The sequence below is a fragment of the Pinus tabuliformis genome, chromosome 1_2 (genome assembly GCF_031772625.1).
Source record: "Pinus tabuliformis cultivar Carrire ecotype Pingquan chromosome 1_2, CPIR1, whole genome shotgun sequence".
Classification (NCBI taxonomy): Eukaryota; Viridiplantae; Streptophyta; class Pinopsida; order Pinales; family Pinaceae; genus Pinus; species Pinus tabuliformis.
In genome coordinates, this window is record NC_142298.1 from 353693801 (window position 1) to 353712902 (window position 19102).

Sequence of the window (19102 nt, forward strand, 5' to 3'; positions counted from 1 at the left end):
AATCATTTAATGTTCTATATGCACTTTACTTTATGTACATGTGATTGCTAATATGTGGATAATAATAAGAAAGATAAGTAAATTGCTATAAGCATAGAACATACCGTAAATTAACATGGTATCAAAGCTGAGGTGAAGACAAAGCCCGAGCAAGAGCAAGAGCAATCACCAAAGAGAAGATTGGCAAGGCTATCCTAGAAGAACTATGGGGCCCCCAACACTCTTCCCTACCGAAGACAAGCTCCATGAGAAAGCTAACTATCACAGATGGAAGATATCTATCAATCTAACCTTAGAAGATCAAGGAGTGTTGGACCATGTGAGAGGCAATATTGTTGAGCCTCCGTCAAATGCACCCGCTGCTGCCAGGAACAAATGGAAAACCGAAGATCATCCGGGACTCTATCGACAAGCGCTTGGTGGCCTACATCTCCGACCTAAACACCTCCAAGGAAATCTACGATAGACTGGTGAGTTTATTTAAAGTTAATGATGCAAATCAAGTTTTGTTTCTTAGAAATAAGTTGAAGGAAATTAAGAAGGGCAATTGCAATCCCCCCAATCTTAAAATCCTAAAAAATTGTTAATTCCACTGGATTTTAAGTGGGATCTAAAATTATACTTTCTCCATATGAAATCCAATGAGTTTGGAACCACTCTGGAACATCCTGAGTCAATTCATGGTAACGTTAAAAATGAGCACGTAAATTGGATTTATGTATTCCCAGTCACTGGTATCTAACCACCATATATGTTACTACCATTCCTCTAATTAATAAACTTTCTTAGTTGTATTTTGTTAATAATAATTTATTAATCCAAAATGAAGTTACATGATAAGAACTAGTCATAATTCACATACCTTTTTCCAATCAACAAGATCGATAAGGCCACCATGCATTGTGGTCCTTGCTGCAGATTGAAGAATCATCTCTCTTTCTCTTTCATTAGGTATTGGTAAGGTTATTGTTCTATCCATGCGTCCTGGACGGCGCAAGGCCCCATCAATGGCTTCAGGCTTTCTCGTTGTAGCAACAAGAACAACCCCTTCTTTTGTTTCAAACCTAAGAAGAAATAATTTGTCAGTTTAGCCAATTTTCTACAAGTATAAAACCAAATGATAAGTGAATATGCATGTTATGTCATGCACTTTCCTCTCAAAAGAATGCACACCTTGCAATAAAAGAATCTTAACAATTACAACCTTCAACTGAAATCCAATAAGTTGGCCTCACAAAAATTTCCACATTTTTAATTATAATTTTGATATCAAATATTCACTAGTGTTTCTAACATAATTTCAAACCTTGGTGTAACATCCATAAATATGTAGAGGAGATGATAATAATAATAAAGTTATAACAGTAATAATCATAGTAATAATAATAATAATTAAATCAGCACAATGTCATTCCCCTTCACATTCATGACTCGTTAACATGTACATATACCATCACGAGGGATATATATATATATATATATATATATATATATATTTGCAAATGTATCTATCTATGAGTAGAAGCACCCCTTGTGTTCCCTACATTGGTATCAAAGTTATAACTTGAGCCCCCGTGGATTCCTTCACAATGATAACAATAAACTTCTGCACTGCATCCCTATGTCACCCATCGCTGCCCCATTTTTATCTAAGCCCAAACTGCCATAACTTAATTCCACTCATTCATAGCGCACAGGTAGTCATTGTCGCTACAACCCAGCCACCCCTTTATGATCCATTGGCCAAACCACCAGCAGTCCTCTCCTAATAGTTGTCATTCCAGCAATCCTTTTCATTGACTAAGCTACTCGCCCACAGTCTCTCAACAGCCACCCATCATCTCATAACAATAGTTTATTAATGGAGATAATAAGTGGATAAACTCAACCTCTTTCCAATGAGTTTATTTTCTTCCAGTGACGCAAAGTTTTGCCTTGATTTATTCTTTTTTTTTCAAATTTTCAAAAATATGGGACGACCTAAAATGGGCCAAAACAAGGATTTCAACAAGTGAAATATTGCAGAAGACGGGAGGATTGCTATAGATTTTTACTTGGGTATTTCTATTTGGAACCCAGTAGATTCAGACAATATCTTCCCCCTTTTTTTTCTGGTGGTTTTGATTCAGTTGGTAAATACTGTCAAAGTCACTCTTCCCTGTGTGGTTTGGGGTACTCAGGTGTAGATGTAGAGTACTTTTTGTTGGTGCCAATGATGGCACATACTATTGGTGGTGCTTGAGGAAGAAGGTAAGGATTTGGCGACCACCCTACTAGTCCCCCTTTGAGTTGTACCTTATGGATTAGGGATTTTATCACTAAGTACAAATTGGGACGTAAGAGATCCCAATAAGGGTTTTACTCCTGAAGTGCTGCTTTAAGACAGACCAACATCCAAGCTTGAGGGAAAAATTCCCAAGACAGATTTAGATCTAGAGTCTAGGTGTAGTTCAGAGTGGATCCAGTTTTGGATCAAGGCTATTTTTGTAAACCCTAGAGTCCCTTCTTCTGATATATGAGAAGGTCCAGGCGTTGCTTAAGCATTCAGTCCTTCATTCAGTTCAAAATGAGCAAGCAGGGTTTTTCTACAACATTGTTATTCAGTTTTCTGCCATAATTAATAGTGATGTGAATTGAGACAGATCTGTGACTCATGAGTATTCTCTTATATATTTTCAGCAGTGTGTGTTTCATTTTCTAGCATACAAATATAACAAGTTTTGACAATTTGTCAAGTTTAAAGTTACTTATGGTTTTAGATCCTTTTTTGAGTGCAGAATTTGCCTACCATAGTATGAAAATTTCAACAAGAACAAAGCATATGCAACTACATTGCCATTTCAACTGACAGTGTAGAATGACATCATAGGGCTGCAATACTGTGCAGCTTAGGAAGAGTCTACAGATATATTCACCAAGACTGTCGATCCAGATAAGTATGTGTACCACAGAGATAAGCTTGGTGTAATTATGACCATTAAAGGAGGATTATGTTCATAGCTGCCACTTGTTTTGAAGTTTTGATTACTTTAAGACACTTCCTAATTAGTCTCTAATTAAGTGGAATACAAAGTCACATTTTCTATGTACACACATAAATGACTTTCTGAAAAGATATACAAAGCAATTTGTATGTTTTCTTTCTCTTATACTACCTTATATCCCTTTGCTAGACTGTTATTTTATATCTTTTAACTCAGCACTTAGCACTTTACCAAGTTGCAGGAAACATCACACCCCTTTACCAGGCCCGAATATGTACGAAAACACAGATTCAGGTACAAAATACATAATACATGCATCTAAAATATTTATAGGCTGTACCATCCTACTGAAACACATTTCACCAGATTGAAACACATTTTGGCTAGTACAACAATATTTTAGAGTATTTGTTGACACTTTTGAGGACAAACTTCCGGAATTTTGATATAGACTTTAGGATTTTGCATAATGTAATGCTGATTTTTAATGTACCTTGGACAAGTGGTTTCCTATGCGTTAGTCTCTACCTAGGGAAAAGTGTCCAAAATAATTATTTTCCTAAATGTGACTTTATAAAGTGAAAGTGACTTTATAAGTGGCAAAGTCAATATTAAATTATAAAGTAAAAAGTGACTTTAGACATAAAGTACAATGTAGGTACTTTATTTAATGGGTGAGTTAAAAAATAGAAAATGAGAATTAAATGCACATTTATTCTCATCCCTTGATCTAAATGAATCTGAGCCATTAGATTTTAGGGTTGCCCAAAAGTCATTTAGGGAAACAAAAGGGGGAAAAGAAAACAGAGATTATATTCATTCTTCATGAGCAGATTGGAGAAAGGACGCTAAGAGCTAGAGAAAAGTTCTGAAAGAGAAATTTGTTGCAGCAAGCAAGAGTGATTCCTGGGCAAATTTGGGCATGGAAATCAAGGCATACAAGACAGCATAAGGTACAGTACGAACAACATTTAATGATGTGTGCTGCACGCCGTCCGAGAGAAGTTTTTGAAAAATAATCAAAAATCCGTACAGTGCGTACAGTGGTATGGAAATCCAAACAGTGCGTATGGAATCCGTACTGTACAGTTTGTATCCGTACAGTACATATTTTCAACTTCAAGTGGGCATGCAAATCGAGGCAAAGTGGGCACAGTTTTCAAGGAAGTTTTGGGCTGAAGAGATAAGTTATATTTTGCTGTTTTGTTTTGTCTGCAAATGTATTTTTCATGAACTTCAAAGATAAATAAATTTGAAGAGCTCTCTAAAAAGTTTTCCCCGGAGAAAATTGAAGGGGTTTTGCTTGGGTCTAAGTTGACCAAAAATCTGTGTGTATTTTTATGTGTGTTGCTGGTCTGTTTATGTCCATATTTATTTTCAGCATGTGTTTGTTTTACTCTGAAAATTTCATTTCCAGAATTTTATATGTTGAATGTATGTTTATGGGAAAGGACATTTAACGGAATGGGAGTGATAATGTGAATTTAAAACTGGGTTGGGATTGCAGGAAAAAATTTAGTCATCAAATTTAAACATGGTATCAGAGCTACAGGCTTAAAATTGCAGTTTGAACAGCAAACAGTAGTTGGGGACAGCAAACAATGGTTTAGACAACAAACTGAATTTTTGGACAGCAAACTGATATTTTGGGACAGCAAGGTGAAATTTCACATAGACTGAACTTTTGGGACAGCAAGGTGTGTTGGAAAGTTCATTTCTCCATTTTCTTGGTTTTGTAAATTTTGGACAGCAGTCATGGCCATGTTCTTAAGAATAGAGAACACACTGGATGGGATATCCAACTATGAGTTTCTTTCTTAAGTCTCATTTATGTGTATCATCTTATTTTCTTGCAAGGTAATGTGTTACCAATATGTGTGTGCCTGTGTGTGAAGCATTTCCAGTGATCAAAGCTTGCGGACTGTAGCTGGCAAGAAACAACAGTCTGTTTGAAGACAAATTCATCACACCCTTTCTGCGTGCTTCTCGGAGCATTGGTATTTTATATTTTTGCCTAGGGAAAAAAGTAAAGGCTCCAATGCATACAGAGAATGAGGTAATGGATACAAAAAATCCTTTGGCTTATTTTGATGGGACTGCACAAGGAACACCAGAGTCTCAGGGAGCAGGAGCCATATTATATATCAAAGAAGGTTATAGCATAAGATTCAACATGTATGAAAAATGATGCACAGCTCTTGGCCCTTAAGTTGTTGATGTTGTTGGCTTCTCTTAAAGCAATACAAAATTTACAGGTATGCAGGGACTCTATCAATGTCATAAAGTGAATAAAGGAGAAAGGGTTGTACAATAATTATCTTTTGTTAGCATTATCCAAAATGGCTAACCCCATAGGAGAAAGCTTTTCTCCTACATTTGACAGCCAGTCAGTTAGCTAGATAGCCAGCAGCCCCTAATAGCCACCATTAGCTGATGATATGTCACTTATCTCTGCCAATTACAAGTTACATCAGCCATTTGGTTTTCACCCATCCAGTTTGAGCACATGGATGAAGATGGCCTTCACTCAAAAGGTACTTTGATCATTTTGCGGCGGGTGCATATACTTGTTTGTTTTGGACATGTAGTATCGATTATGTGGTGAACAGGAAGATTGCTAGAATTTGACTGTGATCTTGTTCTCTCACTGTACTTGGGGGGTTAATCTTTGATCCTAGTCCAGTCAGACTTTCCTTAAGGCCCGTTGGATATTGGAGGGACACTACTTAGGAAGCCTTGATTGAGATAGTGTAGTTCCAACTTCCATCTTCCCATATGTCATAATTAACACCTTCCATCATACATTGCAAGCCCATATCTCACCTCCATTCTTCAGGTTCAACTTGTCATTAGTTGGTTAGGACTTGGCACCCATCCGTCTGCATGCCTGGGTAGCACCCAGAAACTTTAACCTAGGAGGTTGATTCACCTAAAAGAAATGGAAGAGCATATTATGGCCACAGCAAAAATTTAAAAAAAAAATGCAAAAGATGGCCAAGGACATAAAGATTAGCCTGTGGGCAAAAGTCTAGCATGAGCTCTACTTCACTCATATTGCCATCACTCGGTTCATGAGCATGTATTGCTCCATTACATAAAAAGAAGGAACCCTTCCATGTCCCAACCCCGATGAGCGACAAAACTTACTCATCTTAATAGTGTTGATTTTCTTATAATATAATTAGATTTTCTAATCTGATAATTGCTTCAATGATTTAATATCAAGTTATCTTATGTCACTTATATCATTAAGAAATTATGCACAAAAAAATCTCAACAGTAATGCAATAATAACCATAGGATCATAAAGAGATAGCCAAACACAAGACAGACACAAATTTACATTGGGAAAACCCAACCTTGGCAAAAACCCAGCAAAATTTTTTTCTAGTTAAAATTCAATCTTCAGCAAAGTTTACAATACAAATTGTCTAGAAATATGTGCGCCAATTTCCAAGCACAAATACAAGTCAAACATGGTCAAAATACTGATCAAAATCCTTCAAACTGTATGAAAGTCAACTCTGGTCAAAGGGGTTGAGATTCAGTGGACAACGCAAGACAATGGCAGCTTCACATCTGCTCAAACATCACTCTTCTTTCTAGTGTTGAATTTGCACATGTGGATAATAAATAGAGAGATGTTGTTGTGTCATTTTTTTTTCCAAGTGAAGAGGTTGAGTTGATATTTATAGAGGTCAAAACATGGGTTTTGAGTCTTGACCAAGGGTCACACCCATTCATGTGGTGGGGCCGACTTGTCTTTTTGGGGCCTACATGAGGGCCAAAAATAATAATTTTAATTTTCATATTTAATATTTCTCTTAGGCAGACTTAGAAAACCATTTTGGCATCTGAGAATACCTCCTGATGCTACACAAAAATCAACAAAAGGGGTAATACAACTGTTACATCATACAAAGCAAGCTCTAACCCTTGAGCCATAAGCAGTAATACAAAGAAAAATCAAGAAGTAAAAGGCGCACAAGAGGGGTGGAAAAACAAAGGTTGAGTTCGTAACTCATGCATCCACAAATGCTTCCTCGCATCTGTACACTCAAGATATGGACACCCCCATCAAATGGTCCTTTTGACCATGGCACTTAGCCATGAAGTCTTATCCCGTCTGTTACAATCATTACTATTCACTAACACCTATTGGTTGAAGGATGGACCAGGGAAATGTTACTTCCCCTTAGGCGTTGGAAACACCTAATAAGGTTGACCTTTAGCCACCCCCTAACAAGGGAGAAAACAACTTTGCGAGATCCATGTCATAATTTTGTAAGGGTATCCTTGTTTGAAGTATTAAATTTCCCTTAGCATTCAAGTTTGGTTCACTTAGATGCACCAATGATCTTTGTCTTTGATGATTGGTTTCTTTCACTAGAATCCATGTTGTCTTTGTGATGTGGTTCAGGAACCTAGGTCTTGAGCACCTCCTCCACAAGCACCCAGGGCCTTTAAAGAAGTAAATTGGCATACGCATGTGAAGCGTTGAGACTGTTGGGACTCCTAGCATCAACATTGACACATCCACCATGGCACCTTCAACACCAACGATGTTGGTCTACTTTGTCCCAAATTTCATGATTCTTCAAGATGACAAATTTGGACCTGGCATGCCCCCAGGCCAGTCTTGACACAAATTGATGGATGGTAGTTGATTCAGAGCCCATAGGAGAATGGTCTCACATTGATAGACTAGGGAGGGCTTGTTGCACTTGAGAAGCCCTCAACACTGGAGCAGAGGAGGCCACCTTTAGAATTTGGAGACCCATGCAGATCACTTTGTGGTACCCCAGCTGGATCTTGGAACCCCACAGGAGGCAATGAGGTGGATTTGGAGACCAACCCTCAAATCATGGAATTGACATGCTTCTACACCACCTTAGATACCTCATCACCCTTGGACATGCCATTTGGAGCAATTTCCTTGGATGATGTCATCCCTAGTGAGCTTACGGCTCACATGTGTGGGCTAATTAGGGCATATTTCATAAAGTTAGTGGGTTGGCTTGTAACCCAAGAATGATTCAGCATCAAACTTGTTATAGGGTCTTTCATTACGCTAATTATTAGCCCTACTCCTCATATAAATAAAGCAGAAGCTCATTGTTTTAGATCATCATCACATGTGACATATTTCGGCCCTCTTAGATATTTTGGCCTTCTTGGATTCTTGTGGAGATGTGATTCATGGTGTATTATGCTACTTGGAGATATTTCTTTGGCATTAGAATTGTTACTTTGCATCAATAAAGGATTGTTCATGCATTTATCTTCTACGTGAACCTTGAATTTAATAAATCTTTGTTCTTATGTCTAATGTATGGAATGATTTGTTGTCCAGGATTTTTCTATTGTGCTAATTATTATTGAAGATCAATGTAGAGAATCTAGATAATGGCATTATATGCATCACTCATGAATAAGATGTCAATAGCAATCCCCTTGGTGTATCTTTGGAATAGCTCTCCCAAATGACCCTAATCCCTCACAAAAGTAATAGTTAGGATTTTGAGCTAGGGCTTCAAAATTCCCTTATTCCTTACCAAGACTTAGCTAATTTTTCAATCCCATAGACGCCATCATCCCAAGGACTAGGAACTTGCCTTGTTGCTCAGTTGATCACTCACAAATCTAACCATAAAACTCATTTTCGCTCTCCTTTTCTAATTTTCATCCCTCTTAAGCTCAATACACTAGCTAGGGCTAGGGCACGAGTTGAACTAGAGTGGGAATTTGGCCTTGTGGAAGAATTCAACGTTGGAAGGAGGCTTGATTGCCTCAAAATCAACTCCATTTTGTGGTCAATCTATCCTTTCTAAGGCTAAATTCTCTTGCCCTAGGTAATTTTTTCCCTGGGAAACACTAGTTTGCCCAAGGCTTCAACTTCGGGGCTTGTTGAAGATTTCTTAGTCCATTTGATTGCTAATATTCATTGTTTGGAAAACCTTTTTTTGGCCTTTTGATTCTAGGTGAATCCATTTGGCTTCCTATCTCTCAAGCCTTAGATCAATTGTGTCATAAATAGGCCTTATTAGAGGATGTGAATTGCCTTTCCTAGCTTATTAAGCGTTGTCCTTAAGAAGAGTTGTCCTCTATAGGCCTCTCTTGTCGCCTTGATCCTTGAATTTGATATATCCTTAGGTGACCTATCTAAAGGGAAGCCTTCCAGTGGTGAAAGTTCATAAACAATTAGAGGGAGTGGTTGTGGTGACAGTGGGGCATGTTAACCCTAGGAGAAATTTTCTCCTAATCATCTTCTTCCAGTCTACAGCCAACAACTCCTGACAGCCACTTTGTAGTCGATGTGATGTGCCACTTTATCTCTACCACTTGCATCAGTTGCGTGTTTCCTCACCCATTTGTCAAGAGCACATGTCAGAAATGTGGGCAATCTGACCCAAAAGTTATCTTTTTCGTTGTGCAACCAAGAGTTTTTGCTTGTTTTTCATTTGGGCATGGATTATTGGGTGACTTGGAAAATGAAGGGCTTTGACCGTGGTTTTGTTTCCTCTCCTTAAATAGGCGAGGGCGGGGGTTAATCTTCAATCCTAGTCCCGTGGGATCTTGCTATTGACCTATGGATTACTACTTGGGAAACCCTGATTGTAGTAGTGAGGTCCAGTTTTCCCATTCCATATTTATCAATTCCCTTTGTACATTATGAGCCCTATTCACTATTTCCTTTCTTCAGGTCCAAATGACCATTGGGTCCACAAGGCACTAGCACATCCCTTCCCCTTGGGCCTGGAAACATTGCCCCGGAGATTGATGCAGCTAAAAGAAAGTTAAAATCATATCATGGCCACAAGCAAGAAACAAAAGGAAAATCACAAAACGCAAAAGATGGTTGGGACATTAAATAATAGCATGTGTGGAAAAGCCAAGCATGAGCTCTAGCCCTTATCATTATGTCCATCACCTTGGTTCCTAGGGCCCACGATTGCCCCATCACATCATTAAAGGAACTCATGCACATCTCATGTCCTAGAGTTTCAAGCAGTAATACAAAGAAAAATCAACAAAAAAAGGCAAAAGGCAAATAAGAGGGGTGGAGAATGTGAAAATTCCTTGAAATGAAGCAACTGTAGTTAATTCTCCTCACTGATTAGCAATTTATTAATTTTCTTTATTAATATCGAATTAATCACACTACAATTTCTTCACCAAATAAAATAAACGTTGCAGAAATAAAAATGTTGGAACTGAGAAATATGCTAGCGCACACACACAAAATGAAAACAATTATTTTTGGATAAGTGTCCTCCAAAAAACCCAACGTGGTAAAACTAATGCAACAGCTAAGGGTTTTAATTATTATGGAGCTGTGAAATTCTAAGTACAATAAATATGGATGCCTAACTGGCTATCCAATCTCAGAGAAATACTGGCAAAATCAACCAAGGGGAATTACCCTCCTCTCCAAGAAATCCCGACAACTGACTTACTCTGAAAGGCTAGTTGTCCAACCCCTACGCAAACCCTTTTGTGTTGCTCCTACGCTGAGCTCCACTCGTGTGGCTGACAAACCCTCTCACAACAAGCCATCTTGCTTGTCTCTGCTACTGGAAGTGTCTCTCTAGCTCTCTGGAAAACATTCCCGATCTCTGGATGTTGAATTGAACTTCCCCATAACTAAATCAAACTGCCCTCTTGAGGCATTGTGCAACCCTTGCACAGCCTCCTGGAGAATAAACTCGTCCTCCTCTCTTGACTCTCTGGAATTGGAATCCTCCTTTGAAATCACTGTCTTTGCCCCTCTACGTCCATTCTGGCTCAAACTCTCTTCCTCTACTTGACCTTTGACGCTGGATCGCTCGACCTGCCAAGGAACTTGCACTACTAGCCCTCACTCTTTGTGTTTTTGTGTGTGTTTTTCCATCTACCCATCGACCTCTTCTTATAATCTCCGGTTGAGTATTCAACGGCCAAGATTAAAACTTAATCAATGGCTAAGATCATCTCCAAGTCGATCCATCTGAGTTTCTACAAAATTCTTACCTGTCTCAATTAATTACTATTAATTAATCAATTTCCCTAAGTTAGACTTGGGCATTTTTTATTATTGATCAATTAATTTAATTGAGCCATCTATACGTGGAATTTCCAAAAATGATTCCTGGTTTTGGAAATCTCTTGTGTTATAGCCTCTCCACATAGTTTGAGACTAGAACACCATCTAATACTACAAAAACTAACACTCCCTCTGAGCGAGGAAGGTGTTCTCCAATTGTCTCCATAACATCCTCCATACACATTGCTAATGTCTAACAACTGTAGTTGCCTACCACTGTCCACCAACCACAGCACTAACTCTGATTCATCTGCTATCAATTGTAGTTGAACCATGTTGTTGCTGAAACTTCACTGTACAACTTGTATTGCTGCCAACTTTGCATCTACACTGCAATCCATCTAACACTCCCTCTCACTGTTGTTATTGTTGTTGCCACTACCACAACGAAGAAGCATCCAAAATATTGAATATTGAATCAATTGTGTCTTTGTGTTGCAATTATCTCCTGAGTCTCTAAGTACTACTAGCCTCTACACTGTCTATTGGGAAATTTGCGCTACTATTGACTCTGCACTATGCCTCCTGCATTGTTATCAACATTACTCTGCGCCCCTCAACATCTGACTGCAACTAGTTTGCAACTGTCACTCTAGAACTGACTACACCAATTGACATTGATCCTCCTGCTACTGAACTGTGGGCCCCTGTAGCAAGGGTAATGATCCAAGAGGAAACACTTGTTTGATGCTATCCTCCTAGGACCCTGCCCAGAAATTCTACAACTTTGAACTCTGATCTACTCATACCGCTATTGCTACTACATTGTTACTATCTCTGCACTACTGCTGCAATAATGAGTCTGATCTCCCTAGATCCTAAAGCGCTAGCTTCCATAGGGATGCTCTTTCTGAAGCTAGACTCCCTCTGAGTCTCGATCTCTTTATGGGAAATCTCTTTGCTCCCTCTTGGCAACTCGCATTGTCCTCTTGCACAGGAAACTGAACTGCGTAGCTCTCCACTGGGAATCTCTTGTTTGGAACTGCACCTACATCCTACAACTAAACAAATCACACTACCCATGTCATTGCAACTAGCTCTACTAAACACTAAATCCTACTACTGTGATACTGTGGGCTCCTATAGCAATTGTGATGATCCCGCTACAACAATCTGGAACTGATCTAATTGATCTCCTTGTTGCAATAGCGTTGAACCCTTCCCATCTAGCACAATGGAATCTCATACTCCTCTACCTAGATCTGGTGCCCCGCTATCTCCTTTTGAGCTCGGTCCCTGTCTAGAATCCTTCTTCGCTTTGCAACTCGCACTAGACAATTCGCACTTCCTCCAACACTCATCTTCAACAACTGGAAGTCGATCTCCTGCCCAAATCTGCATTCTGGCTAACTCACACGGACTGGTTTCTTTCACTAATGTTGTTTAGGTCAGGTAGTTCAGCAGCCCAGGTCTTAGGCACCTCCTCCATAGGTACACAGGCCCTTTAGAGAAGTATATTGGCAGAAACAAGTGAAGCATTGAGAATCATGGGCCTCCTAGTAGCAACATTGGATGACACATATCCCAAGGAACCTCCAGCAGCAAGGACATTGGTTGACTTTGTCTTAGATTTCATAATTATTTAGGATGACATAACTGGACCCAGCATGTCCCTAGGTTGGCCTTGCAACAAATTGATTGATGGCAGTTGATTCAGAACCCAGAGGAGGATGGTCTAACATTGGGAGACTAGGGAGGGCTTGTTGCACCTGATAAGCCCTCAACATTGAAGCAGAGGACGCCACTTTTAGCAGTTGGAGACCCATGGAGATCACTTTGTGGTGCCCTAGTTGGACACTGGGACCCCATAGGACGAAATGAGGTGGATTTTAGGGCCAACCCTCAAATCATGGACTTGACATCCTTCTACACCACCTTGGACACCTCATCACCCTTGGACATGCCATTTGGAGCACTTTCATTGGATGATATCAGCCCTGGAGAGCTTATGGCTCACATGTGTGGCTAATTAAGGATAATTTCATAAAGTTAGTGGGTTGGCTTGTAACCGAAACATATTTTAGCATCAAACTTGTTATAGGGGCTTTCATTACGCTAATTATTAGTCCTACTCATATAAATAGAGGAGAGGCTCATTGTTTCAGATCATCATCACTTGTGACCTAAGTCACCGGGTTCTACGAATTTCAACGTTGAAATTCAAAATTCGTTGAACCTAAAATAAAATTGAATTTATTCGTTTATATCCACGAGAGAAAATCAAATTGAACTCCAAAGTGAACGTTAAAATAAAATTTGAATAGATTCAACAAGGGTTTAATCCTTTTTATTAAAATAGGGACCTCAATTCTTGAAGCCTCCTTCTATGCAGTTAAAATCAAAACAGTAAATATATGTAAAAATAATTATTTACATAACTTAAAAGGTTTTTAATAATAATAGTTTAAATTAATATAGGTTATTATTTATTACAATAATTACAAATTTTAATATATTTATATATATAAAAAAATCATTTACATAATAATTTAAGGTTTTATATCATCATAATTTAAATTTATATAATTTACTTATTCATCACTATAGTTATATATAATAATATATAAATTTTAATATAAATATATTAAGTTATAAATGTTAATAAATTTAATTATAATAGATAATTAATATTATGATTATTTAATACTTGGATTATACTATGAATGTTATATATATATATATAAGACTTGCCAAACTTCAAGTCGAATTTTATCATCTAAATTTTTATTGTCGAACTTCCTTTCAAATCTTAAGGTTGTCGAATTTGTTGATTTTACTAGGGCATTACAAGAACAATTTATTCTCATAGGTAACAACTTCAAAATCATTATTAGCATTAGTTTTCATATAAAATTTTGCATCATTAAGCAGTTAAAATATAAACCATTAACCATGAAGAGAGCAGTAGAGAAACAACCAAGAAACCATGAGACAAGAGACACAGAAATTAGGCTTGAGGCTAGGGGAAAACCCACAAGGGGAAAACCTAGACATTCTTCCTCATGAGAGACAGAGAGAGTTCATAGTTCAACAATACATCAGAAGTAGCATCAATAAAATAACCAAACCAGTTACAAGAGCAATAGAAACCCCCCAAGCCTTCCTTATGAAATTGACCCTCTATTCTTCTTCCTCCTTCGCTAGAATAGAGATCTCAAGATACAAATCGATGTGTGTACAAATGATGGAGGGACGACTCCTTTATATAGAGATTAAAGGGTGTTCGGATGGGTGCCTCTAAGGGCCCAATCGACCTAACCAAAAGATGGACGACTTAAATATTCTCGAGGTAAAATTCAAATTATAAATTTCACAATTTTCCTTACATGATGAAAATGTCAACCATGGCTACAAATTTTCAACACTCCCTCTTAGCTAGGGAGTATTTTCATCATAACAAAAGCATCACAATCCAATCTCAACATTCCCTCTCAGGCAGGGAGATATTCTTTCGGCTGTACCATAGATCCCATCTCAGTTGAACAATGATGTCTCAATCCATAGAAGAAGAATGATTCACAATCGATGATAGGGGAGATCTATTTACCACAACCAAGTCAATGGCAATCATATATGACCTTGGTAATGATCACACACACCCTATGGCCTCCAGGTCAACCTCCATGACCTAAAAGAGTATATCATAGGTCTCATCTCAGATGTACATGTCTCAAAATAAGGAAAGTTGTTAGTTGCATCCTCATCTCATCTCATCTCATCATGGAAGAATGATCCACAATGACAATAAGGGAGATCGATTTACCACAACCAAGTCCGTGGCAGTCATAAATTACCTTGGTAAAGATCACATACACCCTATGTCCATTGACTGATCCTCAGTTATCAAGTGGTAGAACACCTGCATCCAACTCTTAGGGAGATAAATTTACCTTAACCAAGTCCATGGTAGTCACGTCCGACTTTGGTAAAGATCACACACACTTAAGTCTCCTCACCAGCTGGCCAGATGGGTGGCAATCCCAGCTATCTTAACCATCTCAATATGGCCCTTGGCCAATAAAGACACGAAGGTGACTTGTAGGTAGGATGCATATTGAGGCATGTACTCAACCAAGTTCATGGCTTCAAGGAGTACCCTCACACCCAAGAGCCTCGCTACTCATTCGGAATTCCCCCACGCCAAGTCCATGGCTAGCCCAAAGACTGGGAGAAGAGCATATGCTAAGTGTTCTTGATCAGCAGTGTTCCCTCCCAAGGAAGGATACATTCTCCTGCACTCCAAGCTGCTCTCTAAGGAATAAGAAATTCGCTTTCAGCAAAGGCTTGGTGAGAATGTCTACAACCTGCTCACCTATCGAGGTGTTGGAGCCTCACTACTCCGCTTTGTACCATAACTCAAATGTAGTGGTACCTGATCTCGATGTGTCTCGACTTATCATGGAACGCTGGATTCTTTGAAAATTTCATCCTGCTTTGATAGTCACGGTCACATCTGACACATAAAGAGATTTCAAAGCCACATTTCCTCACAGCTAACCATACTAGCTGCAATATACTCTGTCTCGGTTGTACAAACCTTTGCTCCCTGCTCACCATGGCAGACTACAAGCTAAAGCAGCACCCTGATCAGCCCAATCACATAATCATCAGCAACTGGCTCAACAGGAGAAAAGTAGATATGGCGGACTTCAATCATTCTAGCAGACAACAACATCCAGCTATACATTTAGTTTTAGCTAGGGCTTCACACGGAAGCAAACAATCCAACAGATAACAAAGGGCTTCTCACAGAAGCAAATATCAGCAACCTGCTTATCAGTAGAAAAGTGTGCCAAAGTCAAATCCATCAAACAATAAGAGGCTTCTCATAGAACCAAGCATCAGCAACCATGATCGAATCTTTGATTAGTAACTACTTGTGAATGCTTTTTACTTTCTTAGATTAGGATCCTCCTTTTCTTAGATTATTAGTGTTCTTTTTCATCAAACAGCTACCAAAGCATAAACCATAAAGAGACAAGAGACACAGAATATAAGATATCAGCCAGGGCCAAAACCTCTGACTCTTAAGAGGAAAACCCGAACAAATTCTTCTTCTTATTGAGATTCCAATTTACAAATACCAAGACCAAGACCCTTGACCTATTTGCCACTCCAAGACCAAGACACAAGTTCTCTTGATGATAGTCAACCTTGTACTCCTTCCTTTGTCTTGGCTCCTCTTCCACTTCGACCTCCTTCTGCGTCAAACCTTTGGGATCCTAGAATTAGGTCTGTAATCCTAATTAAGAAATCTTGACTTGTACATAAGACCTTTTCTTATGCCTTGATTTACTTCCCTTGTGATGGAGTCTCCTTTTAGCTTGACTCGACCTTCCTTAAGACTTCAATCCGGTTACCTTGGAACTCGGCCTTATTGCAGCAAATGATCTTCTCTTTCTTCGCACGTGTGATAGAAAGACCACCCTAAAACAGACCCAAAACCTGAAGCATAGAACTTTGCTCTACTTTCCTTCTCCTTGCGCAGATCTTTAGGCTTCCTCGTTGTACTTCGCACTTTTTACTTTAGACTGTATGATGACCGAAATTTTGTCTCAAAAATGATGTCAAGCAGCCCTATTTATAGTTGTTTCCTTGTCAAAATAAGCCGACTTGATGGAGGGTGAGCCAACATGTCATTTGGAGGAAATCTTTATACTATTTTGTAGCCGACATGAAGGAGAGGTCTTGTGCTTGTCTTGGAAGGCTTTTCATACCTATTAAATGACTCGTATAAAATGTAGCATGCCCAAGAAGGGTCCTTTTATGACTAGATGACAAATCCTAAAGGCTCACAATGGGAGCCATCACAAATAAAATTCCTTGCTCATGAAACCCATGAGACAAGCATTACAATAATAATTTTATTTTTCCTCTTTTCATCAATTACATAAAATCACAATTACACATGTCATTATGAAGACCGAACCTAGTTACACTTTTCAACAACTATTTCATAGTGATAAGATGCATTAGAGATGTGATGCCTTACATAATCGAGCCACAAGAGCTAATATATCATATACAAGAGTATGAATGCCACAGGATTACTTGCATCACTCGCTTGATATCACAAACTATAATACCATAGAATTTACATAGAAAACTATGAAACAAAGTTAACTTGAGATCACAAGAGCTCGCATACCATAGAATTCAAGATTTTCACCTCGTTTTCTTGAGTCAACCCTTCTCTGAAGTTTGCAATTACATAACCATGAATTATGACCATGGAGGGATCTCATGAACAACATCATGAGGACATTGTGATGAACCAACTTAGCTTGTGAGGCATATGCGGCAAATCTTGCCACATGAACAATTGCAAATAGAGGATCACCATCAAAATTGGGTGCACCACGTATGATAGCCCAGGTAAGACACTTAGGGCGTCCAAGAATGCGAACGATGTCCAAGGCTAGGAATTCAACAACGAAAGACATCCTATTAAGATATACATGTAAATTATGTAGGAGTCACCAGGTTGAATTTAGAGATGCCTAAAGAAATGCTTGCCTCACCCTACAATCATTAACCTTAAAGTTCAATGAAGAACTAGGGCTTCGTTCTTCCAATGGAGTCGCCAAGAATGATATGTCAATATGCCGTATGGGGAACAAGACACGTCATGTTTCCTCGACAACGGCACCAAAAATGTTACCGCTTAACCTAGCAAGGGTCCTAAGAGGGGTTCCAAAGGGACTACTACTAGATCAAGTGGCAACAATGGGATAAGGACCCACTGTCACCTTAGTCAATGTCCCCCGCTCTTTACGAACTTTCACCGATGGGAGGAGTCCCAATATAGGGAATCACTAGAATGATGAGGTCAATAACGATCCACAATGTGATTTCCAATGCCCATTCAGAGGAGAGGCTCAGATAATAGGTTGCTTGTTTTAGAAGCAAAAGAAGGGCCCTTCAAGAAAGGCTTGAGGAAAGGATGACCTCAGGTTTAGGAATATTCAAAAATGATGAATGTCTGAGATCAAAACTTCCAAAATCCCTCACTTTTGATTGATGTGTTGATACTATGGTTCAAAGTGAGGCAAGGATGGCTCATTCAATGGACAGATTCAAGTGTGAGCTTTGGGATAAGCTAGGGTGACTTTCCACGAAAAACCCTTTGAGAGAAATATTATAACAAACTACGGGTTGAGAGATATACCATGGTAAAGGCTCATCCAATGATCACCTATAATTAAGAGAAAAGGTTTTGAATGATGAACTATAAAGTGCATAACTTCAAGAAATCCCCGAGTCAAAGGAGCTTCAAGGATTCCCTCTTGGTGTGATATCTAGGGCATCAATTTATTTTAGATTCCATCGTCGAAATCCATTTAAAATTGGAGGATACCTAGAGTAAACATAAATGTAGAAACTTGTCTGAACAGAATCCTAAAATTCCTCATCCCTAAAATTTCGCACCAAGCCCTATAAAATATCCTTATCCTATGGGGCGAAGAAAAGAGGTGAAAGAATGATATTTCGTTAAGTTAATGTGATCACCAAGGATCTAGGACCAGTGCCTAGTCTATTGGGAGAATGGAGTCAAGAATGAGATTGATTTAGGGTTTTGCTCTATCAAGGAGCCTAAGTGCAGCGTCGCATGCCCTAATGAAGCAGCTACCCAGCTACAACAAGGATTTATACTTTGACTTGTCCAATAATGGAGTTTTAGGATTAGGTTTTCAAAAACAACCCTTAGGAACATTCACTTTTTCTTGCCCAATGAATAACGCATGCAATAGATCAAGACTACCAAAGTGATTCAAGATTTTCGCATAATTTAGAGCACAATCAGCATCATGATGCAGTATTCCATACATTCAACATGGAAATTTCACATAAAAGAGAAACATGGAGAAAAAGCATATCCATCCATCATATTTGCAAGAGAGAAGCTCCAAAATAGAATAGCATTAACCCAAACATCAAAATGCATTAAAGAATCTCGAATTCGTCCTTCAAAAGCTATAGCGAAATTCCAAGAGAAAAAATGCTCCAAATCTAAGTGATGATGAGTTACAGATGA

The 19102-nt window shown here is 38.7% G+C and overlaps 1 protein-coding gene across 1 annotated transcript in view; it reads right to left on the reverse strand.

The window, feature by feature from the left end:
• Positions 1 to 19102, reverse strand: part of EMB2458 (FtsH extracellular protease family) — a 462403-nt gene that overhangs the window by 292642 nt on the left and 150659 nt on the right. Inside the window, exon 10 of the mRNA XM_089395178.1 lies at positions 863 to 1064. Within this exon, the coding sequence (XP_089251304.1) occupies positions 863 to 1064 (202 nt within the window). The remainder of the gene's footprint in view (positions 1 to 862; positions 1065 to 19102) is intronic.